The 27,767-nt window shown below is 55.2% G+C and overlaps 11 protein-coding genes across 11 annotated transcripts; 10 read left to right on the top strand and 1 right to left on the bottom strand.

Moving 5' to 3' along the window:
- The first annotated feature begins 495 nt into the window (after positions 1 to 495).
- IWZ02DRAFT_83898 (thioredoxin-like protein) lies at positions 496 to 1,918 on the top strand. The gene is made up of 5 exons (XM_066771292.1): positions 496 to 564; positions 718 to 848; positions 918 to 1,264; positions 1,332 to 1,421; positions 1,477 to 1,918. Exons 2-5 carry the CDS (start codon positions 767 to 769, stop codon positions 1,582 to 1,584), a joined length of 627 nt encoding a protein of 208 aa, XP_066619449.1. The 5' UTR covers positions 496 to 564; positions 718 to 766; the 3' UTR covers positions 1,585 to 1,918.
- A 709-nt stretch (positions 1,919 to 2,627) lies between these two features.
- Positions 2,628 to 4,130, top strand: IWZ02DRAFT_360899 (uncharacterized protein; the record flags this gene model as incomplete). Its single annotated transcript, XM_066764332.1, has 2 exons — positions 2,628 to 3,449; positions 3,561 to 4,130. Coding segments are annotated over 2 exons (1,392 nt in total), but the record flags the coding sequence as incomplete, so codon positions are not given.
- A 1,195-nt stretch (positions 4,131 to 5,325) lies between these two features.
- On the top strand, positions 5,326 to 6,620 carry IWZ02DRAFT_83888 (SCO1/SenC-domain-containing protein). Its single transcript, XM_066771291.1, has 4 exons — positions 5,326 to 5,641; positions 5,718 to 5,927; positions 6,003 to 6,321; positions 6,385 to 6,620. Exons 1-4 carry the CDS (start codon positions 5,348 to 5,350, stop codon positions 6,495 to 6,497), a joined length of 936 nt encoding a protein of 311 aa, XP_066619447.1. The 5' UTR covers positions 5,326 to 5,347; the 3' UTR covers positions 6,498 to 6,620.
- Positions 6,621 to 7,635: 1,015 nt separating this feature from the next.
- Positions 7,636 to 10,452, top strand: IWZ02DRAFT_384197 (oligopeptide transporter; the record flags this gene model as incomplete). The annotated part of the gene is made up of 9 exons (XM_066765318.1): positions 7,636 to 8,158; positions 8,263 to 8,497; positions 8,555 to 8,678; positions 8,738 to 8,784; positions 8,833 to 9,026; positions 9,077 to 9,412; positions 9,592 to 10,081; positions 10,135 to 10,184; positions 10,238 to 10,452. The coding sequence occupies 9 exons, from the start codon at positions 7,636 to 7,638 to the stop codon at positions 10,450 to 10,452; spliced, it is 2,214 nt and encodes a 737-aa protein (XP_066619446.1).
- A 364-nt stretch (positions 10,453 to 10,816) lies between these two features.
- On the top strand, positions 10,817 to 12,873 carry IWZ02DRAFT_83854 (uncharacterized protein). The gene is made up of 4 exons (XM_066771290.1): positions 10,817 to 11,226; positions 11,276 to 11,562; positions 11,626 to 12,055; positions 12,122 to 12,873. The coding sequence occupies exons 1-4, from the start codon at positions 11,062 to 11,064 to the stop codon at positions 12,761 to 12,763; spliced, it is 1,524 nt and encodes a 507-aa protein (XP_066619445.1). The 5' UTR covers positions 10,817 to 11,061; the 3' UTR covers positions 12,764 to 12,873.
- Positions 12,874 to 13,631: 758 nt separating this feature from the next.
- On the top strand, positions 13,632 to 14,414 carry IWZ02DRAFT_384265 (uncharacterized protein; the record flags this gene model as incomplete). Its single annotated transcript, XM_066765324.1, has 1 exon — positions 13,632 to 14,414. The coding sequence occupies one exon, from the start codon at positions 13,632 to 13,634 to the stop codon at positions 14,412 to 14,414; it is 783 nt and encodes a 260-aa protein (XP_066619444.1).
- A 738-nt stretch (positions 14,415 to 15,152) lies between these two features.
- IWZ02DRAFT_384213 (uncharacterized protein) lies at positions 15,153 to 15,915 on the bottom strand (the record flags this gene model as incomplete). The annotated part of the gene is made up of 2 exons (XM_066765320.1): positions 15,153 to 15,761; positions 15,820 to 15,915. The coding sequence occupies 2 exons, from the start codon at positions 15,913 to 15,915 to the stop codon at positions 15,153 to 15,155; spliced, it is 705 nt and encodes a 234-aa protein (XP_066619443.1).
- Positions 15,916 to 16,241: 326 nt separating this feature from the next.
- IWZ02DRAFT_461438 (putative Rho GTPase activator) lies at positions 16,242 to 18,774 on the top strand. Its single transcript, XM_066768214.1, has 6 exons — positions 16,242 to 16,657; positions 16,719 to 16,772; positions 16,825 to 17,434; positions 17,487 to 18,200; positions 18,249 to 18,558; positions 18,622 to 18,774. The coding sequence occupies exons 1-6, from the start codon at positions 16,499 to 16,501 to the stop codon at positions 18,728 to 18,730; spliced, it is 1,956 nt and encodes a 651-aa protein (XP_066619442.1). The 5' UTR covers positions 16,242 to 16,498; the 3' UTR covers positions 18,731 to 18,774.
- A 239-nt stretch (positions 18,775 to 19,013) lies between these two features.
- Positions 19,014 to 21,529, top strand: IWZ02DRAFT_83793 (ABC1 family-domain-containing protein). The gene is made up of 2 exons (XM_066771289.1): positions 19,014 to 19,996; positions 20,054 to 21,529. Exons 1-2 carry the CDS (start codon positions 19,248 to 19,250, stop codon positions 21,267 to 21,269), a joined length of 1,965 nt encoding a protein of 654 aa, XP_066619441.1. The 5' UTR covers positions 19,014 to 19,247; the 3' UTR covers positions 21,270 to 21,529.
- Positions 21,530 to 23,111: 1,582 nt separating this feature from the next.
- IWZ02DRAFT_83728 (uncharacterized protein) lies at positions 23,112 to 26,724 on the top strand. The gene is made up of 4 exons (XM_066771287.1): positions 23,112 to 24,617; positions 24,667 to 25,076; positions 25,133 to 25,329; positions 25,387 to 26,724. The coding sequence occupies exons 1-4, from the start codon at positions 23,222 to 23,224 to the stop codon at positions 26,324 to 26,326; spliced, it is 2,943 nt and encodes a 980-aa protein (XP_066619440.1). The 5' UTR covers positions 23,112 to 23,221; the 3' UTR covers positions 26,327 to 26,724.
- On the top strand, positions 26,725 to 27,746 carry IWZ02DRAFT_83729 (uncharacterized protein). The gene has a single exon (XM_066771288.1). The coding sequence runs from the start codon at positions 27,122 to 27,124 to the stop codon at positions 27,647 to 27,649; it is 528 nt and encodes a 175-aa protein (XP_066619439.1). The 5' UTR covers positions 26,725 to 27,121; the 3' UTR covers positions 27,650 to 27,746.
- Positions 27,747 to 27,767: the final 21 nt, after the last annotated feature.

The raw sequence follows: 27,767 nt of genomic DNA, 5'->3' as shown, positions 1-27,767 counted from the left end.
AGCATGGCGGGAGGTGTTTCGGCGACGAGGTAGCGTGGCCGCGGGTCCCACTGGCCGAATCGGGCGGTGGAAGGGGATGGTGTCAGTGGCCATAGCTTCACGACAGCGGAAGTGGGATGCCGCGACTCTGCTTGGCGGGCCATGATGGGAGATCCGCGAGCGGCGTGCGAGGTGAGACTGCTCCCTGCGTGTGACAGGCCGAGACCTGGATGTGGCAGCAGACTGGACAAAGCAACACGCTCGCTCGTGGTAGAGACAAGGGCGAACGGACTACACATGTCGACGAGAGAAGAGCAGCGAACAGCAAGGTAAGTCGGCGCGCGGGCCGACATTTGGCGATAGCAACGACGACGACCCACAATTGTGCTCTCCCTCATCGATTACGCCGTCCGCCCGCCATGCTGAAGTAATGCCGGCGTTCTGGATTTGGGTGTGCAGCCGTATATAACTGCTCGAGCCCAAGTGGACAACAGGGTCTTGTAGCGCTGCAGTGTGTATATATCTAGCATCCAAACAAACCTTAGGTTACCTTAGCCTATCAACCCGGTCTCGGACGTCTTTTAGGTAAGCCTGCCGCTGTGGCGTCACTTTTTCTCTCCCAACCATCTTGACACGGTCACCAATTTAACCACCGCGTCCGCCTGATGAGATTTTCACCTCTACTCGCCCATCTCCTCCGCGACTCTGAAGCTGATTCCGCCGCCTGCCCAACTCCAGACTTCAATTTCTTTGTCAATCCTCCATCCACACCACATCACCACCAACCATGGCTTTCGCTGGCAAGGTTCGCGTTCAGCACCCCGCTCCCAACTTCAAGGTCACGGCCGTTGTCGACGGTTCCTTTGAGGGTTAGTCTTCCTGTCAATTTTGCGCCAGGGTCCGACAAGCTGGGGCTAACCCACCGCTTCCCGCTGCAGAAATCTCCCTCAACGACTACACCTCCAAGGGCCAATGGCTCATCCTCGCCTTCATCCCCATGGCCTGGACTTTCGTCTGCCCGACTGAGATCATTGCCTTCTCCGACGCTGCCTCTGAGTTCGCCAAGCGTGGCGCCTCCGTCGCTTTCGCCTCGACCGACTCCGAGTACTCCCTCCTCGCCTGGAGCACCGTGAGCCGCAAGGACGGCGGCCTCGGCCACATCAACATTCCCCTGATCTCGGACAAGAACCACTCCCTCAGCAAGGACTACGGTGTTCTCCTTGAGGAGGAGGGTGTCGCTCTCCGCGGCCTCTTCCTGATCGACCCCAAGGGCATCGTTCGCCAGGTACGTGGAACCCTCGGCAATGCAGCCGCAAGTCTCGGACATGCATGAGGCTGATGTTTCGTTTTAGATTACCGTCAACGATCTTCCCGTTGGCCGCAGCGTTGACGAGGCTATCCGTCTCGTCGACGCCTTCCAATTCACCGAGAAGTACGGCGAGGTAAGCAGTCCCACCACTCCCAACATGCGTCACCCATGGCCTAATCACGCAATAGGTCTGCCCCGCCAACTGGAACCCCGGCCAGGAGACCATCAAGGCCGACCCTGTTGGCCAGAAGGAGTACCTCGAGAAGAAGTACGGTGGTGATGCCATGACCCAGTAAACAAAATCTTGATACCAAACCGGGAGGTAGATGTAGCGGTCTGTTGATTGTACGTGCCCGGCGTACGATGAATAGAGGGATACTGTAACGTTTTACGCTTGTTGACACGTTTCCCCTTGTCACGTCTGTTTTGGTTGCAGTTCTACTCTCTGGCGGGTAGTCTGCTTGCTGGCGTCTGCTCGTCTACTTGTAATCGCGGATACCATTAGTGCGTAGATATAGAAAATGCTACCCAGCTAAAGACGAGCCATGTTCATATCCAATCATCAATTGGTCGAAAGGTCCGGGTACTTTTCTTGACCCCTGAAGCTTTGGTGACGGTCGTGTTTGGCTTAGGTACGCTGATTGGACCCCTGGACGCTGGGATCAGATGTCAATGACCGCCTACCAAACCATGACGAAATAGCAGGCCCAACTTGACGTTGTGAGCTGCCCTGCCCTGTACAGACATTGAGTTCCAAAAATCATCAACTCCAAGCTGCTGTCATTCATTAGCGCCTCTGTAGCGCCGTCTGAGAACCGGCTTGAGCTTGTGAGGGATCGGTGTCGACGACGGCTTGCCGCCAACCTCGTCTCGGTGTTCGCTCGTCCTTCGGCCAGACTCTAACACAACCTCACTCGAACGCGACCCACCCATGTAAAAATCGGTGTCGGATACGCACGATGAAATGGAACCGCGCATCCCATCTCTCCTCCTCGATGATACCTTTTCGATAGATCGGCTCCCACCGGAACAGCTTCCCTTTCCTCTGGGAGCGTTCCAAACACCGCAACATGGCTCGCAGGCGCTGCCATCAACACGTCCGTCCAGACCGGCCCCCGTAGAGCCCAGTGCGCCCTCTGCGAATATATCGTTGAGAGACATTTATAACCCTGGAGCAAAGGACGTCCATGGCCATGGCCATACCGTCTTCAACAGCCAGCTTCCAAGAGCCCTCTCCAGCCAGCCTGCGCCCGACGCGCAGCCCCCTATAGCGCAAGCGCCGTCTGAGTCTCGTCCGACTCGCGCTCATCAGAATGCTGCGCGACCTCCAAAGTCGGTTCCTCTCGCCGAGGTGCTGAACAATACCCTGTCACCCCCGGCAGATTCTACGCAGCATGCGAGCGCGACAGCTTCGCACTTCAGCGGCTCCGTCTCGGACCTGCTTCTCTCGCCTCCGGCTGCGACTCAGTATGCGTCGCCCACGGTCCTTCCACGGAGGAAAAGGAAGATGGATCTCGGGAGTGAGATGTTTACTCTGCCAAAGCCGGAGGCGATGAAGAAGAGGAGGCCAAGGATACCGCCGCTGCTGCAGGGACTCCATCAGCCTCCGCCCGATGCTGGCTTGTTCCCGCCAATAACAAGCGAGAGGGTTGGCGCGGAGAGAAACAGAGATGTCAGCAAGGAGGGTGCACGAGTCGTGTCTGATCCGACCCCCGCGAAGCCTGCTGAGAAGCAAAAGGAAGTCGTCCCCGAACCTGAAAAGAATGCGGAGACAACCTTTGACAAGGAAAAAGAGCAGCCAGAACCTGATGAAACCGAAGCCCAAAAGAAGGCTGGCAAGCCGGCTCCCAAAGTCAAGCGCAAGAGATGGACGGACCAGGAGACAACGCATTTGTTGAAGGGCGTCGCCAGATTTGGGATCGGGAATTGGAAGAAGATTCTCGAATGCGATGAATACTCTTTCAACGAGAGGACGGCTGTGGATCTCAAAGACAGATTTCGGACATGCTGCCCTGATGAGTATCGTAAGCTGAAGGCACCAGCTTCGACGACGACTGAACGGGAAAAGCGACTGTCCAAGAAAGTTTCTGATCTTTCATTCGCAAGTGGGCAAGGCAAAGAAAATCAGCCTGCCGAGCAGGTCAAGAACGTCTCGAATCCCGTTGTGTCGAACGTTGTCCACCAGGACAGTCCACTGTCGGGATCTTGGTCTCTGAAAAAGATTCCTGTGGGCAAGAAGCGCGGCCCGAAAGTGCATCGCAAAGGCTCGCAGGAACTCATGTCAATTGGCATCGAAGCACCCTTCACGAAGAACACGCGGCGGGAGCCACGCAAGTTTAGCGAGGACGAAGACGAGGCCTTGCTGCGTGGAGTGGACAAGCACGGCCTGAAATGGCACGTCATCAGAAACGATGAGGACTTGGGACTGAACCACCGACACCCTACTGACCTGCGCGATCGATTTCGGAACAAGTGGCCGGAGCGGTACAAGAATGCGGGCTACAAGATCAATGTCAAGGACAAGGGCAAGGCGCCAGGCGAGGCCATTGATGGTAACAACACGGAGAGGGAGCGGGCGGCGGCTCCCGAAGCACCGTCAAGCTCTCAGAAAGAAGATCATGCTCCTCCGGTCGTCGTGACGGCAGAGCCACACTTCAACCTGGCAGCGCCTTCGTCATCGTCTCGTCCGCGCGCTGCAGATCTCAAGGCGCTCCTCTCCAACTTCCCCTTTCACGACCCTTTTTCCGACGACGACGATTTCACAACCGACCTCCCATTCGAAGGCGAGTGCAGCCCGGTCATTCTGAGCAGAGATATCTTCTCCTACGCCAATCCCAGCAATGGGGGCAGCCAATCGCAATCGCAGCCTTCGCAGGCGTACGATGCGCCAATCGGCGGCGGGGGCGCAAATGACCACATCAACCCGCTTGACACACTCAAGACATCACAGCGTCATGTTGTGAATACTAACACCAGTAGCAACACGGCTACGGCAAACTTGCCGCCCTTATGGCTCCCTGCTCCGCTTACGGCCACGGCTGGCGGCTCCTGGTCGAGCGCGTCGGCCGACTTGAACCCCAGGCCTTCGAACAGGTGTACTGCTGTTGGCACGGCATCATCGGCATCGGCATCGGCAGCAATTGTTGCTACTACCTCCACCTCTACTACGTTAGGAACAGGCGCTGGTGCCGGTGGTGCCGTCAGCCTGCCCGGTCCGGCAGATTTGCTCATGGGCCTCGATCTTGACGGCCGCAATGACGGCATGGGCCATGGCACGAGCTGGTTCAACTTGTTTGAATAGAGCGTCCTGAAGACTTGAAAGAGCGATTGATCGTCTGTACATACTTACTCGCACTCTTTTAGCATATGGCGTGGCGTTGCATGACATGGCGGGGCGAATGAATGCTTGCATTTCGGACGCGAAAGCAACAGTACATGTACTTTGCATGGCTCTTCTTACCCATCTCCTCTCCTCCCTTTCCCTATCTTTCTCTCGCCCGCCCATCTTCTATCTCGCAGGCACATCCTCCTCAGTATACGTCGTCTTTCCCTCATCCATGGAAGACTCGTTTGTCACTGGAGGTAGATCGACTATCCACCCAGCGTGCCATCTTTCTACATTTTTGACCAAATGCTAGGGTATTCGCCCGAGCCGTGGGCGGATGCTGGCTGTGCGTGTTGGGACATTGCTCGCTTGGAGCCTAGATCTTTTCATGAATAAGAAATCTGAGTCGTTGCTTTTGGTTCAGTTGGCCTTCGCAAATATTGAACGCGACGATGGCGGGGGATGAGGTTTTGATATGTCAATTTGTGAAAAGATGTTACGCGTATAGTGATCCCGGCTCGATCGTGTCTTTTTGCGGAGAGAATTCAACCTTCATCCTACGAATTTGCTTTTGTTGCTGTCTTTCCAACATTCTGGTACCACCATGTATAGGTACCGACCTCAGTAGGTATGTAGCTACCGCATAGCTGTGGTAAGCCGAAAATCATCCGGACATAAGCTCCGCGTTCTCCGCCGTAGCCTGAAGGTTTTCTAATCAGCACACCCAACCAACAATGGCTCAGGCTTTCTCTCTGCGCCCAGCGCTCTGGAATAGAGCAATTCAACTAGGCCAGCTGCAACCGCATCTCGGCAAATGCTCCGCCTACCGACTTGCGCCGCGTGAAGGCGCATCTGCGCGGCGATTCCCGAACCAGGCAGCTTTCGCAACATCACACTCTTGGGCACTTCGAAAGGACCAATTCAATGGCACCACGACAGCCACGTCAATCCACGTGCGGAGCTTCTCGTCGTCTCCGAGCGCACAATACAAGACGGTGCAGGAAGCAAGGTCGCGATATAGAGCCGGGGTCAGTCGGGGCAAGCTCATCCTCTTGCGCGCAGGTAGATTTGGCTCGAAGCAATTCCCACTGACACGACGAGTAGCCATTCACATTAACATCCGCAGTCCTCTTCTTCGCCGTGGGCGCGGGCCTCGTCCTCTACTTCCGCTTCGAGAAGCAACGCGTGGAACGACAACGAATCGCCGAGCAGACCAAGGGCGTCGGCAGACCCAAGGTTGGCGGGCCGTTTGAGCTCGTGGATCAGAATGGCAAGAAATTCACGAGCGAGGATATGAAGGGGAAATATGCCTTGGTGGGTTGCGTGCCGCGGATTCGTCGTGCCAGTCGCATGCGCGCAGGATCAAGCTAATGGGTTGTCGCCACGCAGGTCTACTTTGGCTTTAGCCACTGTCCCGACATTTGCCCCGAGGAATTGGACAAGATGGCTGAGATGATTGATCGCGTCAAGAAGACGTCGGGCAACACGCTGCGTCCAGTTTTCATTACGTGTGATCCAGCACGCGACACCCCCGCTGTCCTGAAGACGTACCTCAACGAGTTCCACCCGGACATTATCGGTCTGACGGGTGCGTACGACGATATCAAGGACATTTGCAAGAAGTACAGGGTGTACTTTTCAACGCCGCCCGATGTGAAGCCTGGTCAGGATTACCTGGTCGACCACAGCATATACTTTTATCTGATGGGTAAGTCTGCTCCGCCAGGATTGCGCCGAAAGTTTAGAAGCATGGCTGACCTTTCATGTGCAGACCCAGAGGGCGACTTCGTCGAGGCTCTTGGAAGAAACGAGCCAGCCTCGAGGGCAGCCAAGATCATCTCGGACCACATTGGCGATTGGCGCGGTAGACTCGACAAGGACTGAAAAATTCCGCGCGAGAATCCACCAATACCACTTCGAAAAACATCTCCCACTCAGTCGGACGGAGTGATGGTGCGTCGCTGTGTATCTATGCGAACTGATAGACCAGTAGACTAGGCCAAGAATCAAATGCCAGCAATGGATTGCAACGGCACGGTCAGCCGATGTCAGCATCCTCAGGCGTGAATACGACAGCCGCGGACAGCGTAGAAGCCAGTTTGGAAGCAGCCAAGTTTGTGGCGAACCTGGATGGTATCACAGGTTCTGAATCGACCAGTTCTTCTAGAATTCGAGATGCTTTCGCCAGATGAACGCCTTGGACGACCTAGAGTGAGCTCCTGGGTGACTCTGGCCGTTTGTATTTGCACAGCGGTATTTGTTGATTCAGTGAACTTTCAATGAAGCACATTCGACGACCCCACAGCTGACTGCGACAAGTATCGTGTCCACACGTTGGACAAAGCCCTGTTGCGCGCGAACCAGAACACGGGACAAAAAGAAATCGCACATGCCGGAGATCTGCGGCGTCGCTCTCCGTGGGGCCAAGAATTGTAGGGTGTTGATGAATTTCGAGAAATTTTTAGCGATTCATGATTGAAGCGATAAGACGGGCCTCTGCAGCGTAACACGAGCCACCGGCGCCAGTGCACTCACACCAGGGCCGCGCCACTCGGGACACCAGCAAAAAGTCTGCAGCATTTGACCAATTGCCCAGACAATCTTTTGGAAGGATTGTGTTCTGGTGCCATCCTGTCAGCCACGGGCACCGTCTTTACCTGATTTGGCAGGTTCGTAAAGAAGCGAGCTACCAGACCCTTTTGCTTCTCAAAATGGAGCGTCGTCCGCCGTCCGATAAGGCCTTTGTTGGACGATCATGCCCGGGGGCGACACTCGCCTTTACCTATGTCTATTGTTTTTTTCCCTTGCGCGCCCTACTCGTTCTGTCGCCGCTGTCGTTCTGCGCCGCCGCCGCCTGATATCTTGACTCCACTGCTGTATGTATAAATAAGTACAGCCGCCAACTGGCCTGCGCTGCTACTTTGCGGAGACCCCGACACCCACCACCTACCGTCCTTTGACGTCTGTCCATCGACGACCCGCTCGCCGCGCATTGGACCTCGTGGTCTGAGCTCGACTCGCTATGGCAACTGCTGACAACCTTTCTCTGAGCGAGAAGCGCCCCGCGGTGCTCAACGACTCGCCCGCAAACACTGAACCCAAAGTCGAACATGCCATTTCGATCCACGAAGAAGAGGAGGAGCAGGGCTTGCCCGATCCCTTTGTGCCTTTCGACGACTTGCCCGAGGAGCCCTCGCGCGTCATCACCATTCGCGCCGTCGTCTTGGGATGCATTTGCGGTGCCCTGGTCAATGCCTCGAACGTCTACCTGGGATTGAAGACTGGTTGGACCTTTACTGCCAACCTGTTTGGCGCGATCATCGGTTTTGCCGTCATCAAGTTCTTTAGCAAGACTTTCGCTGAGAACTTCCCGATTTTGGGCGGTCATTTCGGACCCCGCGAGAATAATATCGTGCAGACTGCTGCTACGGCTGCCGGCGGTCTGAGCAATGTCTTTGTCTCGGCTTATCCGGCCCTGTATCAACTTGGTCTGTTGAACGACCCTAGTAAAGACTTTTGGAGCATTGTGTCTCTCACTGTTGTTGGTAAGTAGAGGAACATTCGCCCCAATTCTCTCTTCTCTCACCTCTCTCGCTCTCCTGCCCCTTCCAATCTAAATGGACGAATTGAGTAACTAATCATGCCTCAGGTGGATTCTTCGGCTTCTTCTTCGCCACGCCCCTTCGACGCTTCTTCATTATCAACGTGGCGCGCGAGCTGAGGCTCATTTTCCCCACTGCGACGGCTACCGCGATGACGATTCGCTCCATGCACCAGGCAGTATCAGGAGAGAACATGGCCAAATTGAAGACCAAGGCCCTAGCGTGGTCCTTTTCTGGAGCTCTTGTGCTGCGTGTGGTGTCCCAGTACGCTACGGGAATTCTGTACGCAAAATAAAACAACAATGAGACTGCCAGTGGCTGTGCTAATGTCATCTACAGATGGGACTGGCATATCTTCACTTGGTTTTACCAATGGAGTGGCTATTCCAACGGCGCCATCAACATTGAAAACTGGGGCTGGATGATCGAATTCACACCAGCTTTCATTGGCACTGGCTTCCTCGTGCGAAATCCCCTCTACTGAGTCTACAAAGGAAGAAGTGGTAGAGCTAACTGCTATAGGTCGGACTCAACGTTTCCATATCCTTCTACGCTGGCAGTATCCTAGCGTGAGTCTACCTCAAAGTCCTGATTGAGACGCGCTAATTGAACTCTAGTTGGGCGATTATAGGCCCCATTCTCGTCAGATACGGCGTCGCTTTCGGAGTTCAGGCGTCTGAGGATCCGAAATGGGCAGATTACGTCTCATTTGCGTCTCTGTCCCTCAGCGCGTCCAACAAAGACACCCCGAGTCCCAGATACTGGATGCTTTGGCCTGGTATTCTTTGCATGATTGCTGTGTCATTCACTGGTACGCCCCTCACAGACAACACCAAGAAATCTTAATAACCTTTTCAACAGAACTCGCTCTCCAATGGCGCGTATTCGTCTTTGGATTCCGCGCCCTCTACCGTGGCTGCTGCAAGGCGATAGCTAAAGCTGGCAGCGCCAGCGGCAAGCAAATCGGCTGGGCGCAAAGAAGTTCTGAGCAGGAAGTTAAGGACATCATCGAGGATCCAGCTGCTCCGCACCAGCGAGTTCCCATGTGGATGTGGGGTCCAGGTCTTCTTCTGGCCATCATCGCCACATGTATCGTCATGGGTGTTGAGTTCGGCATGCCCGTGGGAATGTCGTTGCTCTCCGTGTTCCTCGCGTTCTTGTTCTCCTTCCTGGCAATCCAGTGCACGGGTGTCACAGGTAAGCGCGTATTTTTCGGTCGAAGACGTGGCACACAAAATCAAAAGCAGGGGAAGAGAAAATCTGTCAGGGGGAAAGAGATGTCTGCCCCTTGGCCCCTGAGAGATTTATTTTTTGTGCCGTGGCTCAAGTGGCCATTGTCATTCTTGAATACAGTCATAGGCTGACATGACGAACAGACACAACCCCGCTCACTGCCGCTTCAAAGGCTTCCCAAATTGTTCTCGGAGGCGCCACCAAAGGCGACAACTGGGGTGTCAGCCACGCTCAGAAGCTCAACCTGATCGGAGGTGCCCTAGCCAACATGGGAGCAAACCAATCAACCGACCTCACGGTAGATTTCCGTGTCGGCTTTTTGCTCCGTACGCCTCCCAACCAGCAGTGGGCTGCACAATTCATCGGAACCGTTGTAGCCGTTTTCCTAGCCCCAGGAATGTTCGTCCTCTTCGCCACCGCCTACCCTTGTATTCTGGACGCCGGAGCGGAAAGCTGCTCGTTCGCGGCACCGTCGGTTTCGGCGTGGCGTGCTGTTGCCATTGCGGTGACGGATCCCGACTTTCCCATCCCGCCGTCGTCTGGGTATTTTGCCATCGCCTTCTCCGTACTTGGCGTTGCTGTGGTGTTGACCAGACATTATGTCCTGGTCGGCAAGCGGGAGTGGATGCGAACGTGAGTAATTCCACATGGATGCTGCTTCGATCAACCCGGCTAATCGATTTCAGTTACTGCCCCAACATGATGTGCATAAGTTTGGCGTTTGTGCTGAACCAAAGTAAGTCTGCCTAGGCTCAAAACATGTTTCCATATTCTGACGTGGTCGCGCAGCTGTCTACGGTCTTGCCATGCTCATGGGGTCATTGACAGCGTACATCTGGGAGAAGAGAAACGCAAAGTCATTCGACATTTACGGCTATGCAGTCGCTGCTGGACTGATTGCGGGAGAGGGAATCGGCGGGGTGATCAATGCGATTTTCCAGATTGCGGGCATTTCGGGAGATGTGTATGGCAGCATGGTCGGGTGCCCGGCAGATGCGTGTTAACAAGTACGAATATGACGTCTCCATTGTAATTCAGTCTGTACCTTAACTGTACATTGGATGGCGGCCGGAAAAGGGGTGGCCGCGGCAGCCAATGAGAAGTGAAAAGTTTTTATTTTGGATTTGTGGTAATGATGACCGTTAGCGCCCGTGTAGAGGTCCAGGGCAATTAAGCTTGGATCCATTTCGGGCAACTTGAAGTCTGCTGGGATGAGGAGGAACGTTGGGAGAGACGGTATCACGTAGATTGACGAGGCAGATAGAGTGTCGGCATTCGAGTCTATCGTTCGGCAGACGGCGGGCACGAGGCGGATGGTTGGTCGGTGATCCGATGCGAGCGCGAACGAGCCGTTCAGCTTCACCTCGACATCGCTCGACATCCATCGGTGGCGCAAGTCGAGGCAATCAACTGCAGCCACTACCGCCGCCTTTTCCCTCGCCCGGTTCCATCCTTTGCGCCAAACCGCACCCTACCTACATTCCTCCAGTCCTTCCTTCTTGATCCTCTCTTCGTTCCCCTCGTCCGACTCCACCGACCTGACTGCCGCCCGTCTCATTCCCGCCATCGCCAGCTTCGATGCTCTGCGCCCCGGCGCAATCGAGTCCTGCATCATGGACGCCCTCACCGACTTTGCCGCGCTTCCCATCTTTCACCAGATTCTCTACGAAAAGGAGGCATTAAAGCTCAAGGAAGGCCAGTCGGAGGACGCGCTCGATCTCGCCTTGCGCAACGCTGCCCTTGCTGCCGGCGTTGAAACACGCGACCTCGAGCTGCCGGTCAGTTCTTCAGCCTTGCAAAACGAGTCCCGCTGACCCTCTACATCAGGACTCGATGCCAGACATTGCATGCACCCACTCTCCCATCCGCCGCTCTTCCGTCTCGGCCAACACGCAGACTTCGTGCTCAACCGACATCACTACCCCAGAATCTGTTGGTTCCACCGACGACCCGGATCGCACTGCACTACCACCAGTCGTGCCTGGAAGACCCTCGTTCTCCACCCTCCCGCCGTTGATTCCGTACACTCGCCATTCGTCTGCCTCTGCATCGATACGCAGCCTCAAGTCCAAGTTTATGCGTCACACGCACAACTTTTCAAGAAAAAGATATAGGTGAGTCTGCTTTCTCCATGTGGCAACCGTACAAGACGGCAACTAAAATTTCCCCCGTTGCAGTCAGGATGACGACTCCCTTCACTCCTTGAACCATTCGACTGTGCACCGATTCGGCCAGGTGCAGGGTCGTCTCACGTACAAGACCTCATCCGACAAGGGTTCGCGCCATTCCATCGCAGAATTTGATACGCACGCACTTGCATTAGCTGCGCAATCAAGACCGTCATCGAGCGCCGGCTCTTCCGCTTCGCACAATCAAACCTCTTCCAACGGAACCTCCGCAACAACGACCGAAGGTCAACGAGCGGCCCTCAAGTTGGCGATGGACAACGATACCTTTCGCGAAATGTGGTACGAGTACACCAAGTCGTACGAGCGAATTGCCGTATTCGAGGTGAAGCAGAGGAAACTGCTGCACTTTTACGGGAAATTTTCCAGAAAAACGCTCAACCGCCAATGGGAGGGAATCAAGGAACACACGAGGGTGCAGGTACTACACAAAAGGGGTCCCCTGTGTCTCACTAATGGCTTGCTGACTAAGTTGCAGCAATCACAGGAAATCGAGCTGCTCGAGGACAAGCAACTAAAGGCGGACGTCTCGATGCTAGAAAGTCAACATCAGGAGCGTGTTCATTCTGCTGTCGCGCTCAGGCACATGAAAGCCTATTGTAACGCTGCAACGATTCCCGGTGGCCCAAAAAAGCGCGTCGTCACCGACGAAGACCGACAACGGCTCAAAGACGCGGAGAGAACGCACGATTCATTGGACCGGAAGCACGAGACTGCCAGGATGCTATCCAGAGCAAAGCAGGAGAAGGAATTGCGAGAGCTGAAGCTTGTCCATCAACAGCAATGGCGCGAGTTGGATGGACAGGCCCAAAAAGCCCGAGCTGCCTTGAACCAGGTTTCCCAGCAACTTTCTACCCAACTGGACGATGTCATTCGCCAGAGACGCCTGCGCGCCCTGTCGCGCTGGTACATCAGCCTCAAACTGTGGGACAGGACGACGACTGAAAATGACGACATACCGCCGCCGGAGGACATCCCAGGTGTTCCTTGGCCTGAGCTCTCTACTGCCGAGACCCTCGCCGCAAGATCATCGTCCATATTGGACACTTACATCACATTCAACACGTTACCTCCAGCCGTTTCCCTTCTTCCACCGGCCACGAGACCCGAGGCTGAACCCTCCGCTTGATACCCCCTGAAACCCCTTGGATCGCATAGCCTCGGAGTTTTTGTTCATCTTTTCCTTATAATTTGGGATAGCCTGTGGTTCTTGTCGTTGATACCCTTCCTCGCTGGCTTTTCATATCTTTCATCATTGTGCATTTTTTCTTTTTCGGAGGTAGGCGAGGCAAGGTATTGCTACGACTTTAAAACCCGAACAGCATGTTTTGGGATTGCGCCTTTTGCTTCTAGTTTGGACCTGCGCAAAGAGGATGAGTTTGGGTGGCGCCCATGCCCCCCTGACATGCATGCTGAGGACCCTCATTATGGCTCTCAACGCTGTGGATTTGGATGAGATGTAGTAATTGCCTAGAGGCGTTTCTTTTGACAAGGGGAGGAGCTGGTTGCTCCGGCATAGCTTTATCCATACCTACCGAGTAGAGCGACTCCGTCCAACAAAGATAGCATTTCCTTTGAAGATTGCATCATGTGTGTGAGCAGAATAGCTCGATTCGTATGTCCAAAGACGGAGAAGGCTTTTCAAAAAAAAAAAAAAGTAAAAAAAAAATTCGGGGTCCGGAGTGATCTACAAATGGCTGAGGCGAGCACGAGCAAAGCGATCCAGAGCAACGGGGCAAAAGAAGAATGCCCCCTCGGTACAGCGATAAAGTGGATCAGGTCACTCTGGCGAAACAAGGGTGCAGCCGGCGTGGCGCTGGTGGCTTGAACAGGGAAGTCTCGGGGCACTGCAGCACCACACATCCCGTCATCTTTTTTGAGATTTCACACAACCCAACGACCCGTCACCGAATCTTCTCGCCAGACTACCCAGACTAGCTACGCGCATCGCCGCCATCGTCGCACTTGCAACCATGCTCCGCGAAACTAATCCAGACATGTCACCCACGACTGCATTCCGCTCGCTCTCGATTGCGCCTCCGTCGCCGCCAATCCATCACTACAACAGCAACTACCACGGCAACAGCGTGCTCGACGACGACGACATCTTCGGCGAAGCGGCCCCGCGCCAACCGCCCACGACGGCGAGCCACCTCGACGACGTGTTTGGCTGTTCGCCTCCTTCGGCGGCCGCCTTGTCCTCGTCCTCCTCCCCCAACTCCACCATCAACCACCACCGCCGCCTCGGCGACGAGGTCTCGGATATCCCGCGCCTGCGCAGCGTCCACGTCACGGCGGGGTATCGCGACGGCATCGCGGTCAGCAAGGCGGCGCACGTGCAGGAGGGCTTCGACGAGGGGTTCCCGCTCGGCGCGGTCATGGGGTTGCGGGCGGGGCGCGTGGTTGGGGTGTTGGAGGGCGTGGTGGGCGCGTTGAGGTGTGCGTTTGACCTGGACCTGGACCAGGAAAAGGAGAAGAACAAGGAGAAGGAATTTGCGGCGACGAAGCATCTCCTACGGCTGGCGCGCGAAGAGCTGGACGTCGGGGCGTTGTTTGGTCCGCAGTACTTCGACGAGGAGGGGATATGGCGCTTTGGCGTTGATGGAAACGAGGATGAACTCACGTTTGAGGTTGTGGCCGCAAGGCATCCGGTGCTGGCGAAGTGGGAGAAGACGGTCGAGCAGCTGGCGCGCGACCTCGATCTTGATTTGTGGCGTTTGGATCGCAGGGCTAGGGAGGATCAGAGTGATGTGGAGCACGGCGCCCCGCTTTTGAGATGAGGTTGGTGTGGGCGTGAACGTCGTCGTCGTCGTCGTCGTCGTCGTCGTCGCTGTTATGGCGGTGATTGATCCTTTACCACGTACCTCTCGCTGCGGCGGTGGTGGTACATCCAAGAATCCATCTCGTCCACGGACGAGCTCCCGCGAACGCTCTGCGACGCACGCGGTCCTAGTCTGGCAGACGGAACCCACGGCGGCATCGTCGAAGCAGCTCTGCAAGAGATGGCTCTGGGCTCGAGGCTCTCGAGAGCGTGGCTGCTCCAACTCGAACTCGAACTCGAACCTGCTCAAGGCAGCGCGGCCCAACGCTATCAATGCTGAGAGGCAGCCAGGCCCCGGAAGAGGCACGGCTACGGCACCGTGTACGGTCCTCAGTCTCAGCTCCTGTCTACTTCGTATCAATGGAGTTGGAACGGGTGGAAAAGAGATTGATACAGAAAGATGCGTGGGCTCGGGGTGAGGTCCATCCGCAGTGGAGAGAGCATTGCAAATACATGATTGAGCGCGGAAAATATAGGCTACCCAAAAGCTGTATTTGTAGATTTCAGAAGAATTGGTAGCTGTGGATCATCCAAACACAATTTTCATCCAAGTGATTCCCGCTGTCGTGATGGCAAACTCGCACTTGAACAATTGAAACCTCCCATTTTTGTAGCGCAAATTTACTGGACGGCAAGCATTTCTGAAAAGTCGTTATTCGAAGTTAACCTTGCTGTGATTGACCAGTTTGGTGGGGTTTTATATTCCGTTCGGAAGAGCACCGTTGGCCGTGGTGTGTGAGCCGGTGATGACCCAATCCGTGACCCTACCCTTGTAGTCCGATATCCTCACATCCTTGACGCAGACGCTAATGACGCGCACTTCCTCGCCCTCAACCCAGCGGCCGCGACCACCATCACCGCTCTCAGCGGGGCTCGTGCCAAAGACGTCTTGCGACTCGTCGAGCTCAGAGCCAAACGTGTTGTTCTCGAGGTGGCGCGCCTTGAGCCACTTCTCCTCGTCGCTGCCGTGGGCGACAAAGTGCGCGGTGCCGTTGATGGTGGCCGAGATGCGCGACAGGGCCGCCGTGTTCATGCCCAGCAGCAGCGTGGCCAGCGAGCTTCGCGACGCGGCGGGCGGCGGGCTCGAGGCGCGGCCCGAGGTCAGGGTCGGCGGGCGCGTCGACACCCAGTCGTGGACGAGGAGCGACACGCGCGGGTTCTGGCACAGGTTTGTCGTCTTTTGGGTGCCCGGCGGCGTGGTCATGACGATTTGCGGCGATGCCGAGTAGGGAGACGATGGCAGGTAGGTGTAGTTCATGAGGGAGATGTGGGGCATGGCGTCGGTCGACGAGGTCGCGAGGTGCAGCTGTCGAGAGGGGAGGTTAGAAGCGCCGTGGGGCCGTGTGATGAGAGGGTGGACGTACAAAGCGGGCATTTTGCAGGCACTGGATGACTTCTTCAGGCAGTGTGGACGAGGTTTGCGGGGCATTGGAGGGCGCTTGTGGAGCTTCGTCAGACATGATGGCGGTGGGCGGCGGGTGAGGAGGAGGTGGAGAAGGAGGAGGAGCAGAAGGCCAAGGCGCCGTCGAGATAGCAGAGTGGTGATTGTATTTTAGTTTGTTAGTTTGAACTGAGGACGGGATGGATCTGATATGTGGACGGATAGATGGATGGACGGTGACGTCGGCAGAAACCCACCCGACCGAAACGGCTGGCGATCGGAACGTGACCTTGGGTTCATGTTGTTGAAGGCAGCAAGGCGGAGCGGAAGTGCTTGGGGTTCCTGGTCCTGGTCCTGGTCCTGGTCCTGGGCCTGGGCCTGGGCCTGGGCCTGGGCACTCCATCCCCACGTCGCACACCATTGATGTCCGCCGCCGCGCGTGCTCTGCTCAACTCAGCTCAGCTCAGCCACCCCGTTCGCAAGCACCCGCCACCCGCGGAGAGACAGGATACTCCAGCAAGGCGAAGCTGGTGCCTATGCACGCCGACTCATGACCCAAGTTGCGACACGACACGCGCCAGTGCCTTGATATTGTCCACACCCACAACCTCTCTTCTCCTGGTACTCGCTCCATCGCGCGTCCTAGGTATTCCACCGCCGCCATGGACCCGTCGCATGATTCCTCGTCGTCACCGACAGATCTCCTGAACCCTGATGGCCTGGCCTCCTCGAATGGCGCTGCGGACCCTGCCCACCATCCCCCCGCGCCTGCTGTGGACTCGGGCGTCCAAAGAGTCGTTGACGAGGTCATTCAGTCTGACGTTTGTGCCATCGCCGCCCTACAACTGCTCCCAAACGCCGCCTGCTAAACCCTTCGCATAGATCGGAGTCCCTACTCTGCTCACCCGCCTCAAGCAGAGCATTGCCTCGGCCAAAGTACGCGTCGTCATCCCTTCCTTGTGCCACAATGCCCAGCTAACTCGCCCAGGACTTTTCCACCTTCCTGAGCAAGCGCTCCAAGCTCGAGGAAGAGCACGCGCAGGGCCTCAAGAAGCTATGCCGTGCGACCAACGAGTCCATCCGCCGCCACGACTCGCGCCAAGGGACCTACCTCCACCAGTTTGAAGAGGGCACCAGGCTCCACGAGCGCATGGGCGACAATGGCATGCAATTTGCGCTTTCGCTCCACCAGATGCACGAGGATCTGAACGAGCTCACCAACAATGTTGAAAAGGGCCGCAAGCAATGGAAGTCTACAGGCTTGGCCAGCGAGAAGAAGGTCTCGGACGCCATCCAGCAAATGGAAAAGGCAAAGGCAAAGTACGACTCGTTGGCTGAAGACTATGACCGCGTCAAGACAGGCGACAAGAGCGCTGGCAGAGTCTTTGGCATCAAGGGACCCAAAAGCGCTGCGCAGCACGAAGAGGATGTTCACAAGAAGCTTCAGACGGCCGACCAGGACTACAAGAGCAAGGTCGAGACGGCGCAGATGCTGCGGACCGAGCTGGTTGAGAGGCTGCGGCCCCAAGCCATCAGCGCCATCATGGAGCTCATCAAGGAGTGCGACTCGGCCTTGATTCTGCAAATGCAAAAGTTTGGTATGCTACACCAACTGTGTCTGTGTCCTGAATTGCTGCTGACAACCTAAAGCAACCTTCAACGAAAAGCTTCTCCTCAGCAATGGCATTCTCGTCGCCCCCACAAACAACCCAGGAGAACCAGAGGCTGCAAGCTTGAGGGAGATCTTCTACAAGGTCGACAACGACAAGGACCTCACAAGCTTCATCACCGGTCATGCGAGCAAGGTTCCAAGACCGCCTGAAATCAAATACCAGCAACACCACACCCTGGCACCGTCACAGCCACCACCTACTGCCGCTCCACCGGTACAGAGTCCGCCTTTCCAATCCAGTCCTCCACAGCCACCTCCAGTGCAGACGAACCCGACGCCGCAGTCCCAACAGCCGCCGTTCCTCCCCTATGACATCCCTCAGCAAACGTCGCCCATCCTCTCGAGTCATGGAGATAGCTTCAAGCAGAACCCGTACTCGTCGCCGGTGGATTCGCGTCCCCCTTATCCAATAAATGATATTCCAACACAGGGCTCCTACCCGCCGCCCCCTGGTGGCTACGGTGGACCTGTCAGACAGACGAGCCCTCCATACGGTGGTAATGCGCCTCCACTGAAGCCCGTTTTTGGCGTCAGCCTGGATGAGCTTTTCAGGAGGGATGGATCGCCAGTCCCCATGGTTGTCTACCAGTGTATTCAAGCGGTGGAGCTGTTTGGCTTGGATGCCGAAGGAATCTACAGGGTTCCTGGCACGTCGACGCACATTCAGGACATGAAGGCCATGTTTGACCACGGTAAGCTTGTTTCGACTGACGGGCATTCTCGATTCTGACGTTTGTTAGATTCCGCCGCCATCGACTTCCGCAACCCCGAAGCATTCTTCCACGATGTCAACAGTGTCGCTGGCCTCTTGAAGCAATTCTTCCGGGAATTGCCCGACCCCCTCTTGACGCATGAGCACTATCAAGAACTCATCGAGGCAGCCAAGATCGAGGATGACACGGTGCGGAGGGACAGCCTGCACGCCATCATCAACGCGCTGCCTGACCCCAATTATGCGACGTTGAGGGCCCTGGTCTTGCACCTGAACCGCGTGCAGGAACGGAGTGCCAGTAACCGAATGAGCTCGTCGAATCTTGCCATTTGTTTCGCGTAAGTTGAAAAATAATCCCAAAACGTGATGCGCCCACTGGACGTCTCTTAACATTCTCTCAGGCCGACCATTATGGGACAGCACCAAGGCCAGATGGTGGATGCTGGTCTCCAAGCAAAGGTGGTGGACACAATCCTCGTCAACACTTACCAGATTTTTGACGAGGACTGAACCATGTTGGATTGATTTTGACTTTTTTTTTTTTTTTTTTTTTTGTTTGCATAGTTGGAAGTTCGGAGAGAGAGCGCTTGATACCAAATAGTAACGCCAGGAGCCATTTCTGATGCTACACACGTGTGCCTGTGATTCCGTTGGCGCTCATGTTAATGTGTAGGTAAGAAAGAAAATCGTGCTGGATTCTTTCAGCCCCTATGAACGTGTCTTGCTTACACCTCGGACACGGCGTTCGGGCCTTAAGAGTCGGGGCTTATCGGTGGCACATCCCGACCTTCGTCTAACCCTGGGCCGGTGCTCTGATGACGCTGCGTCATTGACTGGTACCCTTGGTTGCTTCAGCCGCGAGGACCTTCACCAACACAACCTCCAGAATGTAAAGTCAGCAGCCCCCAAAGTTTCTTCGCTAGCACTCCGACCTCCAAGCTTCGACCTCTATCCTTCTCTATCTCTCTCAATAATCCATATTCCTCCGCTGCTTGGCCCTGTGCGCTCGTCGTTCAGGCTTGCCAGAATGTACAATGGCCTGCCTCGCCGGTTACGAGCCTTTCAACACCCGTCACAGCGGAGACTGGGAATATCACCTCGCAGCAGCTTCCGATCGCAATCAAATCTCGCCCGCGCGCCCAGAACTCCTCCGAAATTCTCCAAATCAGCGCCTCCGAAACCCAACGCGAAGCCCAAGCGGAAATGGGTGCGGCGCCTTGCGTGGACGACCGCGATCGTCGGTGGCGGCTACGTCTTCGACACGCACTTCAACAATGCGTCATTGACTCGCAGCTTTAGGACCTTCAAGACCGGCATCGTCATTGGCTTGGACTACAAGATCAACTTTCGCGCCAACCCGCCATTCGCCAGCAGCCTGACCGAGGTGCACAATCGCAATGCCGAGAGGATATTCAATCTTCTGAGAGATAATGGAGGCCTGTACCTCAAGATTGGGCAGGCAATCGCCATGCAGAGCGCGGTTTTGCCGCCAGAGTTTCAGAAAATGTTCTCCAGGATGTTTGACGATGCGCCGCAGAATGACTGGGAGGACGTGCAGAGAGTCGTCCAAGAGGACTTTGGCAAAAGTGTCGAGGAAACTTTTGGCGTCTCGTTCCAGGGCGAGGACGGAAAGGGCGTAATGGAAAGGACCGCGAGAGCGTCTGCCAGCGTGGCACAGGTGCATTGGACGCGATTACCAGACGGAAGAGAGGTCGCAGTCAAGATACAAAAGAGGGAGATAAAGGCACAAGTAGGTTGGGACTTGTGGGCGTTCAAGTAAGTTGTGGCCTGATCCCCGCGACACGGATTCAAAACATCTAATTGGCTGCACAGGGTCGTTGCAAGAGTATATACTTGGTTGTTTGATATCCCCATGTACAGCATGGTTCCATATGTATCAGAGCGGCTCATGCTCGAGACGGACTTTGAAAACGAGGCGAACAATGCGGAAACCATGAGGGAGCTCGTGGAGAACGAGCCGCGGCTGCGAGGTCGCGTCTACGTACCAAAGGTATACCGGGAGCTTTCGAGCAAAAGAGTAATGACTGCGGAATGGATTGAAGGAACCCGGCTCTGGGACAAGAAAGGAATCACAAGCCCCTGGAAAGGACCAAAGAGTGAGGGAAGCCCAGGCTGCAACGGCAAACCACTGCCTCCACCCCCTCAAGAAAGTCTGGCGTCTGTGGCTTCCAATGACCCCCACAAGGAGCAGTTGAAACCTGACCGGACACATTGGAGAGGCGAGGATGGCAACGGTGGACTCGGTCTTTCCTTGAAGGACGTAATGACAACAATGGTCGATTTGTTCTCTGCCCAAATGTTCCTATGGGGTGTGGTCCACTGCGATCCTCATCCAGGAAACATCTTCCTTCGCCGCCTGCCCTACGGTAAATCAGAGTTGGTTCTCATTGACCACGGCCTGTACATCCACATGAGACCAGAGTTCCGTCACCAATACGCCCTCTTCTGGAAATCTCTGATTGCCTTTGACAACAAGACTATTGCCGACATTGTGCGCAGCTGGGGCGTCAACAGCCCAGATCTTTTCGCCAGCGCGACGCTCATGCGGCCCTACACGGGCGGCGACCAGTCTACATCGGACGAAATCCGCAAGGGCGTCAAGGGCAAGACCGAGGGCGAGCGCGCCTACGAAATGCAAATGAAGATGCGCGCCGGCATCAAGCAGATCCTATCCGACGAGACCAAGTGGCCCAAGGAGCTCATCTTCATCGGCCGCAACCTGCGCATCGTCCAGGGAAACAACCAGTTCCTCGGCTCCCCCGTCAACCGCATCAAGATCACCGGGCTCTGGGCGAGCCGCGCGTTGGCCGAGAGCAGAGACCTGGCCCTGCTTGAGCGAGTGGCGAATTGGATCAAGCACCTCAGGTTTAGGGCCGTGTTGTTGGGGAGTGATGCCGTGTGGTGGTATGCGTGGGTCAGACAGAAGCTGGGCTTTGGTGGTGGCATGGAGGCCGAGATCGAGGCGCAGATGAAGGTCATGGCGAAGGATATGGGCATTGAATTGAACCATGGCGTTTTTGAGGGCTGAGAAAATATCGTGGGCTCTGTACAGACACGGATGTATTTGCTCTGGGCCCTTTCTTCCTCCGACTCCGCGCTCACTTTTTTGCAGCATAAATTTCGCTTCTTTCTTTCTGCGAGAAACATGGAGACTGCGGGTGCCATTGTTGGTTTTTGCTTAGATCAAGACTTTAGATATAATGTGACTCAACTCTTCAAATTTTTCAAGCCGAGTCTGCCTCTCGGTTTAGATGTCAATCCAGCCCTCTTGTCTTACATTTAAGTCTTGGTTGACGATTGGTGGCCCTCAAGAGATTGCAAAATTCATGAACAGGATGCCAACACACTCCTGCTCATAAGGTGCAGGCCAACTTTCAATGTCCCGTAAATGATGGATACGCAGAGGAGCAAGGTGGTCATGTGCGCCCCGACTCGCTACCTAATCTCACTGTATCCTAGTAAGTGAAGCGTGCAGTGGCTTCTCAGCAAAGGAAATGTCCAGGAGGTGAAGATCTTTCGACGTGTTGGAGCATGCACGGTAGACAGGCTATCTTATAGCGCCGAGTGGATTCGTATGGTTGTTAACTTCTTCACCTACAGAGGACAGAAGAGGGGCTTCCAAGGTTACCATTTTCTTGTAGCAGGCCACCCATAAAAATCCTGAGGCGTGGATTTCGAAGTCCAACTGGCGACATTTTTGGGCGGTGAGAATTTTGGAGCCAGGTCTGTAAGCGCCGGCAGTGTTGACGATGTGATGAGACACAAAGTGGTGGAGGCTGGGTGGGTGGTCGTTTCACTGCGTAATTTTCATCCCGCGGCAATTTCGACTGACTTGCTCGCCACACTGGTTTTGACGGCACTGATTGTTCAAGTCACTTGGAGAGCAGTCCGTCCTCGTTTCTTGGTTGCGCTATCGCCATTGTAGGGTGTACTGTTGCGGAGCTTGGCTGCTGGGGAACACGTTGGAGCACCATCTACATGTCTGCCACCAAAAAAATCGAGGAAAGGGGTGATGAGCCAGTCGTTCGACAGGAAGTCCCAACAGACTTCTCCTAGCCCTGGAAGCACTTTGTGAATGGATGCTGTCCTTTGAGAAAAGATGTGGAGAAGTGACCTCCTTGGCCGATGGTCATGAGCATCAGAGCCTCACGGCATTTGAAACACATGATGCGAGCATGTGTGCTAGCGGCTCACAGTCGCTGTGGTCTAAACGAGAGGCACTCATGAGGGCGGTGGCGCGGATTGAAGTCAAGTGCTTGACTGATGTGGGCAAGGTTCACGGGGGGCAATGCGCACCTCTAAAGTGAAGCCGCAGCCGCCATGCAAAGACAGGTGAAGAAGGAGAAGTACATGACAATCAAAGTCAAAGACTTGATACCCAATCCTGATCCCAACTCATGAGGTTCCTTGCGATTGGTACTCGGAATCCCCGCGACGTCAGCCATGCGCGGCACGGAAGACAAGAAGGACAGCACCATGCACAGAGAAAGTGTGCGCAACAAAGCGCAGCAAATTGGGCAGGCTGTCGAGGCTCGGCAAGCTGGAGCTGTTGGTGAGCTCGGTGTTGGTTCCCACCTGGGCAGAAGAATGCGGCCGAGAGGAGGCCCAGCAGGTGCGTCGCCTGTGATATGCCCCGTCACGTTGTCAGCTTTTTATTTACCCTGGTGCTTTCCCAATTCATCCACTTTACATTACGCGAGCCATCAGACAGACGGTCAACTTCGCATCAGGTCCCTCGACCTCACCTAGACAACCTTGACTTCCTCACCCCTCTTTCCCTTCGCTCCCACCCGCACCCCTCCTCTTGGGTTCCCTCGGCGCCTCTGTGGCTATCTGGAACAGCATCGGCTGTCTTCCTCTTCTGCTTCGAGGTTCCTGCACCCATCACCCACCCGGTCCCCTTCTGCGCGCCAGCTCCGCATCTTGCACCGCTCCCGTCGCCCACAGCACACGTCGAGCCCTGCCATCGATCGCTGCGCCATGGGCGACGCCAACACCGCCGTCCACTCCACCGCGCGCCAACCCTCGCCGCAGTCCGACCTCTCCATCCTGTCGCACATTACCGGCCCCGAAGCCGTGTCGTCCCTTGATGCTTCCCTAGCGCCCTCGTCGACCCCCGACACGAGTCAGGCGGACACGTCGAGCGTCAACTCGGACGCGCCCAAGGCGAATGAGCAATCCGCTCTCCAGCGCCGCCAAAGCACCAGGACACGTGCCGCCGTCGCGACATACAACGACAAAGAGTTGGCCGGCACGCGTTTACACACGCCGCGGAAATACCTCAAGGGCGCTGCAGCCTCCTCCAAAACCCAAAGTCCCGCCGGCCTCCACCCACCTACAGCCGCGGCAGAAGTCGAGCCTACCGACAATGTCGTGCTGTTGGAGAACAATGCAGTCGAAACTGAAACTGTAGAGACCACGAAGATCGAGATTGAGGAGCGCGAAGAGCCTTCAGAGCCAACGCCGCAATCGGAAGAGCCCGAAGTGGCCGCACAACGTCGAGCGAGCAGCCGGCGTCGGGCGACCGTCGTCACTTACAATGATAAGGAGAATGCTGGAACACGCATACACACGCCCACCAAATACATTGATGGCACCTACATTCGCAAATCGCTGGCCGAAGGCATACCTGGTCAAACGCCCTTGGCTGGGTCCGAGTCGGTGGGCAGACAGAGCTCAACGAAAAGGCCACAAAGCAGCTTGCGCAAGTCATTCACTGCGGATCAATTGGAGCAGGACACCATTTCTGCCGGACTGAGCAACAACAGTGCTGCATCTGGTCGGCGGGACCCGAAGCGCACCACAGACAAAAGCAGTCAGGGCCCCAGAGCTATTTTCCTGGCTTCCTCGAAGCGCAAGAACGCAGTTTCGAGGAAGCACGCCGGCGCGGGTCACGGCGACCTTGACGATTCTGACAGCGATCTTTCCTTCGTTAGAGTGAAGTCTTCGAACAAGAAAAGCCCGACAAAGCGAGGCTCCGCGCTTGCAAAGCGTCCTGTCAAGCGCCAGAGAATCGTCGAGCCCTCCCCTGAAACCGACTTGGACGAGGCTCGCATCAGCGAAATCAAGTCGGGACCTCTGCGGAAACCGTGGCTCAATGCGGGCAAGTTTTACAACACTGGCCAAGACGATTTGGTTGGAAGGTTGAGCGCAGTCATTGGCCACAAACCCAAAAACGTTACCGAGGCCGATCGCGAGCAGCAGAACCCACTTTTTCCCATGCCCATGTTTTCCATGGCCGAGAAACTGGACCTCTACCCCAAAAAGAAGTTGCCGGAAAGCAAGCGTCCCTTTGAACCATTTCAACTGCCTTTTGAGGTATTCAGTCCGCTGCCCAAGGAAGTCAAGGTCAGGGATTGGCGCGATTTGAAGAGAAGTAGGTTGTGTGACCTCGTTGAAATTGAATGTACTAATGGCGGTTTTAGATGAGTACAAGGGAGAAGATGCTCAAGAAACACGCGCCAGAGCCAAAGAGCAAAGGAAACAGGCCCGCCAGATGGAAGCTTCCAAGTGCAACTGTATCGACAAGTGTGACCGCGACAACTGTTTCAATGCCGTCCTATTCTTCGAGTGTGATGACAGCAGTTGTAACGTTGGGCGGCATTGCGGAAACCGACAGTTCAGCGAACTCCGCAAGCGGCAGCAGGATGATTACGGATTGTGGTACAACAAGTACAACATTGGGGTTGAGGTTATGGAAACCCCGAACCGCGGACATGGTGTGCGTGCCATGCGCACGTTCAACAAAGATCAGATAGTGATTGAGTACATCGGCGAGATCATCACCCAGCAAGAGAGCGATCGACGGGTGAGAGAAGTGTACAAGGACCACAAGGTATGTCTGATATTTTGCAAAACATATGCGATCAGCTGGACTCACATTTGTCACAGTGTTTTTACTTGATGAACTTTTACGACAAACTCATCATCGACGGCTATCGTGGCAACATTGCCCGATTCGTCAACCATTCGTGCAACCCCAACTGTCGCATGGAGAAGTGGACGGTAAACGGCGAAGTGAGAATGGCACTCTTTGCTGATCGGTACATCATGACTGGGGAGGAATTGACGTGGCACTACAACTTTGAGTGAGTACCTTTTTCGTTGATTGTTCATTCTACTCAGTGCCTAACAGCATACAACAGATCGTATGGCCAAGAGCAGCCGTGCTATTGTGGCAGTGTCAACTGTGCTGGTGTCATTGGTCGTCAAGTCCGCAACAAGCCTGTCAAGGAGATTAGGGACCCACCCTCTGGCAACAATAAGCGCAAACTCAACCGGTCACCCGTCAAACCGAAGAAAAAGCCGAAACTGACGACCATTGCGGCCGCTGCCTCGTCGACGGTTAAGAACATTTACTCCAAGACCAAGTCAAGCGTAGGCGGTCTCTTGGGAGCTGCAGAAGATCCTGTTTCCTTGAAGAAAACCCAGGAGAAGGATGGCAGGGCCGAGAGGGCAGCGAGGAGGTCGCTTGCTCTACAAGAGGCGGAAGAGGATGATGAAGATGATGAGGAGGAAGAAGAGGACGAGGATGAGGACGACGAGTCTTCTGATGACATGCGCACCACTAGGTCTCGTGCTGGCCGACCACCGTCTACCGCAAGTCCCGTCAAGAAGAGCCCAGCCAAAAGGACTGTCACCAAGAGCAGGACCAGGATCACCGAACTGACGAGATCTTCATCCCGCCGCAAATCAAGCACGAGGGTCTCACGCTCTCAAGAAACAAAGGAAAGCGTTGAGACGCCGCAACAAGATACACCTGAACCTCTTGACACCCCGACTTCTGCTGATACGACGCTGGCCGAAGACCCTTCCATTCTGCCAGAGCTTCCTTTTCCCAAACCCCAGACGCCTTTTGCGCCGGCCTCGTCGTTGAGAAAGAGCAGCAGTTTCAATTCGGGAATCACTCCTGCTTCTGCTCCCTCTGGATTGAAGCAAACTACTCTCTCCTTCTTTGGCAACGCTTTCGGATGGAAGATGGAAAATCCCAAACCTGAGCCGGCGACCAAGGTTTTGAGGAAGAAGTCTTCACAGGACTTGGTCGCAATAGCAAGTGGCAAAAAGGGAAACAAGCGAAACGCCTAGTCGGGCTTCGAATGCCCCCCCACAAGATATGCCAGGCCCTGATGGTTTCACCCAGAGGACCATGTCAGCAAAACGAAAACTGGCAGTTCTACACGCTGTTCAACCATTCTGACCCAAGGGCACCGACGTAAATGCGTCCCACGATGTCCATCTGCTCTCTAACCCCTAGCTATCGGATTTTACTGTCTGCATGTCTTCCACCGGATCCGACGACGAACCATTATCAACCAACCAACTACCCTCGGCAAATCCTCTCTGCTACCGTCATCGGTCTGGTCTTACCCTGCTTTTTTCTCTTTTCCCGGTACTATATTACAGCTTTTAGACGCGTACGGTGTTTGCTTCGCTTGTCTTTTCTCGGTTCCGTCAACAGCCAGTGAGCCGGCCGGCCGGGCTTCTATCTCCCTGTCAAATTCTCTCGCTCATTCGCCATGCTGGAAACGACCTCGGCCGATCAAGGCTCGATTACCGCGCTTATGAATGGAGGAGCGGCACCACTGCGGCACGACGGCTTGCATCTTTCCTTGTCTATCACCACTGGCGCCAGGAGAAGGAGAACAGACATCGGAAAGCAATGTAAGGAGAGCTGGCAACCGCCGCCAACAGATCAGGCTAGGCTGTACTTGCGTATCCAAAGCGTCGACAGAAGTAAAAGTGGATGGATGGACGGATGGATAAATGGAGGCTGCTGTGCGTGGCATGGCGTGGCGTGGCGTAGGCGTAATGCGAGATGTGTGGTATTGCACGGGGCGTTTTTGCTTTTTTTTCTTCTTCTTCAGCTGAGGTACGGTACGAATGATTGATGGCTTTTTCGTTTTCGTTTGCGTGTTGCTTGCATGCGTATGGCCTGATTGGTTGGCTCTGATGGTGCGTGAAATACTTGTTGCTCGAAGGTTCGTCTTGGAGGACACTCATTCCGAGACGGCTGAACGATTGCATGTGTGCTTTTGCTTGTTGCCTGTGTGGCACTGGAAGGCAGAGACAACAGACAAACAGAGACGAGGCGAGGCGAGGTGGGCGGGCGAGCACTTTGCAAACGGGCGCGGAGAGTTAAACTACGATTATGGGATTGGTGGTTGGGCCCCGCAGCAGCAGCAGCAGCAGCAGCAGCAGCTGACGAGTCGCAACCAACTGTTACCTTGCGGTGGGTTGCGACATATAGTACGCAGCAGACCACCCACCCGGCTATACCAAGATACTTTACATACTTGCACGCGCGCCGCGACTCCGACTCTGCCTCTTCGTTTTTTTTTCTTTCTTTTTTTTTTTTCTTCTTGTCCTTTTTATCCCCTTACTATCCACACATTCGTTGCGCCTGTCTAGGACCTCTCTCTTTCCTGAAAACCACTCGAGCAAAACTAACGCCACCGCAATGGCTAGACTGGACGTGCATGTGATGATCGTGAACGAAGTACCCTAATCAATCAAGAGCAAAAGAAGA

This window comes from Phyllosticta citriasiana (assembly GCF_038021145.1).
Source record: "Phyllosticta citriasiana strain CBS 120426 chromosome Unknown IWZ02scaffold_14, whole genome shotgun sequence".
Lineage (NCBI taxonomy): Eukaryota > Fungi > Ascomycota > Dothideomycetes > Botryosphaeriales > Phyllostictaceae > Phyllosticta > Phyllosticta citriasiana.
The sequence above is the reverse complement of the archived record's forward strand: the minus strand, read 5'-3'. Positions and strand labels throughout refer to the sequence as shown.

What these genes read in the sequence shown, in the direction of transcription:
- IWZ02DRAFT_83898 (XM_066771292.1), top strand. Translation starts at nt 767, where the DNA reads ATGGCTTTCGCTGGCAAGGTTCGCGTTCAGCACCCCGCTCCCAACTTC. An exon ending in TGTCGACGGTTCCTTTGAGG is followed by an intron (nt 849 to 917) that starts GTTAGTCTTCCT and finishes TTCCCGCTGCAG; the next exon opens with AAATCTCCCTCAACGACTAC. An exon ending in TCACCGAGAAGTACGGCGAG is followed by an intron (nt 1,422 to 1,476) that starts GTAAGCAGTCCC and finishes ATCACGCAATAG; the next exon opens with GTCTGCCCCGCCAACTGGAA.
- IWZ02DRAFT_83888 (XM_066771291.1), top strand. Translation starts at nt 5,348, where the DNA reads ATGGCTCAGGCTTTCTCTCTGCGCCCAGCGCTCTGGAATAGAGCAATT. An exon ending in TGAAGGGGAAATATGCCTTG is followed by an intron (nt 5,928 to 6,002) that starts GTGGGTTGCGTG and finishes GTCGCCACGCAG; the next exon opens with GTCTACTTTGGCTTTAGCCA. An exon ending in CATATACTTTTATCTGATGG is followed by an intron (nt 6,322 to 6,384) that starts GTAAGTCTGCTC and finishes TTTCATGTGCAG; the next exon opens with ACCCAGAGGGCGACTTCGTC.
- IWZ02DRAFT_83854 (XM_066771290.1), top strand. Translation starts at nt 11,062, where the DNA reads ATGGACGCCCTCACCGACTTTGCCGCGCTTCCCATCTTTCACCAGATT. An exon ending in CACGCGACCTCGAGCTGCCG is followed by an intron (nt 11,227 to 11,275) that starts GTCAGTTCTTCA and finishes CCTCTACATCAG; the next exon opens with GACTCGATGCCAGACATTGC. An exon ending in AGGAACACACGAGGGTGCAG is followed by an intron (nt 12,056 to 12,121) that starts GTACTACACAAA and finishes CAGCAATCACAG; the next exon opens with GAAATCGAGCTGCTCGAGGA.
- IWZ02DRAFT_461438 (XM_066768214.1), top strand. Translation starts at nt 16,499, where the DNA reads ATGGACCCGTCGCATGATTCCTCGTCGTCACCGACAGATCTCCTGAAC. An exon ending in ACGAGGTCATTCAGTCTGAC is followed by an intron (nt 16,658 to 16,718) that starts GTTTGTGCCATC and finishes CCCTTCGCATAG; the next exon opens with ATCGGAGTCCCTACTCTGCT. An exon ending in AATCTTGCCATTTGTTTCGC is followed by an intron (nt 18,559 to 18,621) that starts GTAAGTTGAAAA and finishes ACATTCTCTCAG; the next exon opens with GCCGACCATTATGGGACAGC.
- IWZ02DRAFT_83793 (XM_066771289.1), top strand. Translation starts at nt 19,248, where the DNA reads ATGTACAATGGCCTGCCTCGCCGGTTACGAGCCTTTCAACACCCGTCA. An exon ending in TGGGACTTGTGGGCGTTCAA is followed by an intron (nt 19,997 to 20,053) that starts GTAAGTTGTGGC and finishes TTGGCTGCACAG; the next exon opens with GGTCGTTGCAAGAGTATATA.
- IWZ02DRAFT_83728 (XM_066771287.1), top strand. Translation starts at nt 23,222, where the DNA reads ATGGGCGACGCCAACACCGCCGTCCACTCCACCGCGCGCCAACCCTCG. An exon ending in TTGGCGCGATTTGAAGAGAA is followed by an intron (nt 24,618 to 24,666) that starts GTAGGTTGTGTG and finishes TGGCGGTTTTAG; the next exon opens with ATGAGTACAAGGGAGAAGAT. An exon ending in AAGTGTACAAGGACCACAAG is followed by an intron (nt 25,077 to 25,132) that starts GTATGTCTGATA and finishes CATTTGTCACAG; the next exon opens with TGTTTTTACTTGATGAACTT.
- IWZ02DRAFT_83729 (XM_066771288.1), top strand. Translation starts at nt 27,122, where the DNA reads ATGATTGATGGCTTTTTCGTTTTCGTTTGCGTGTTGCTTGCATGCGTA.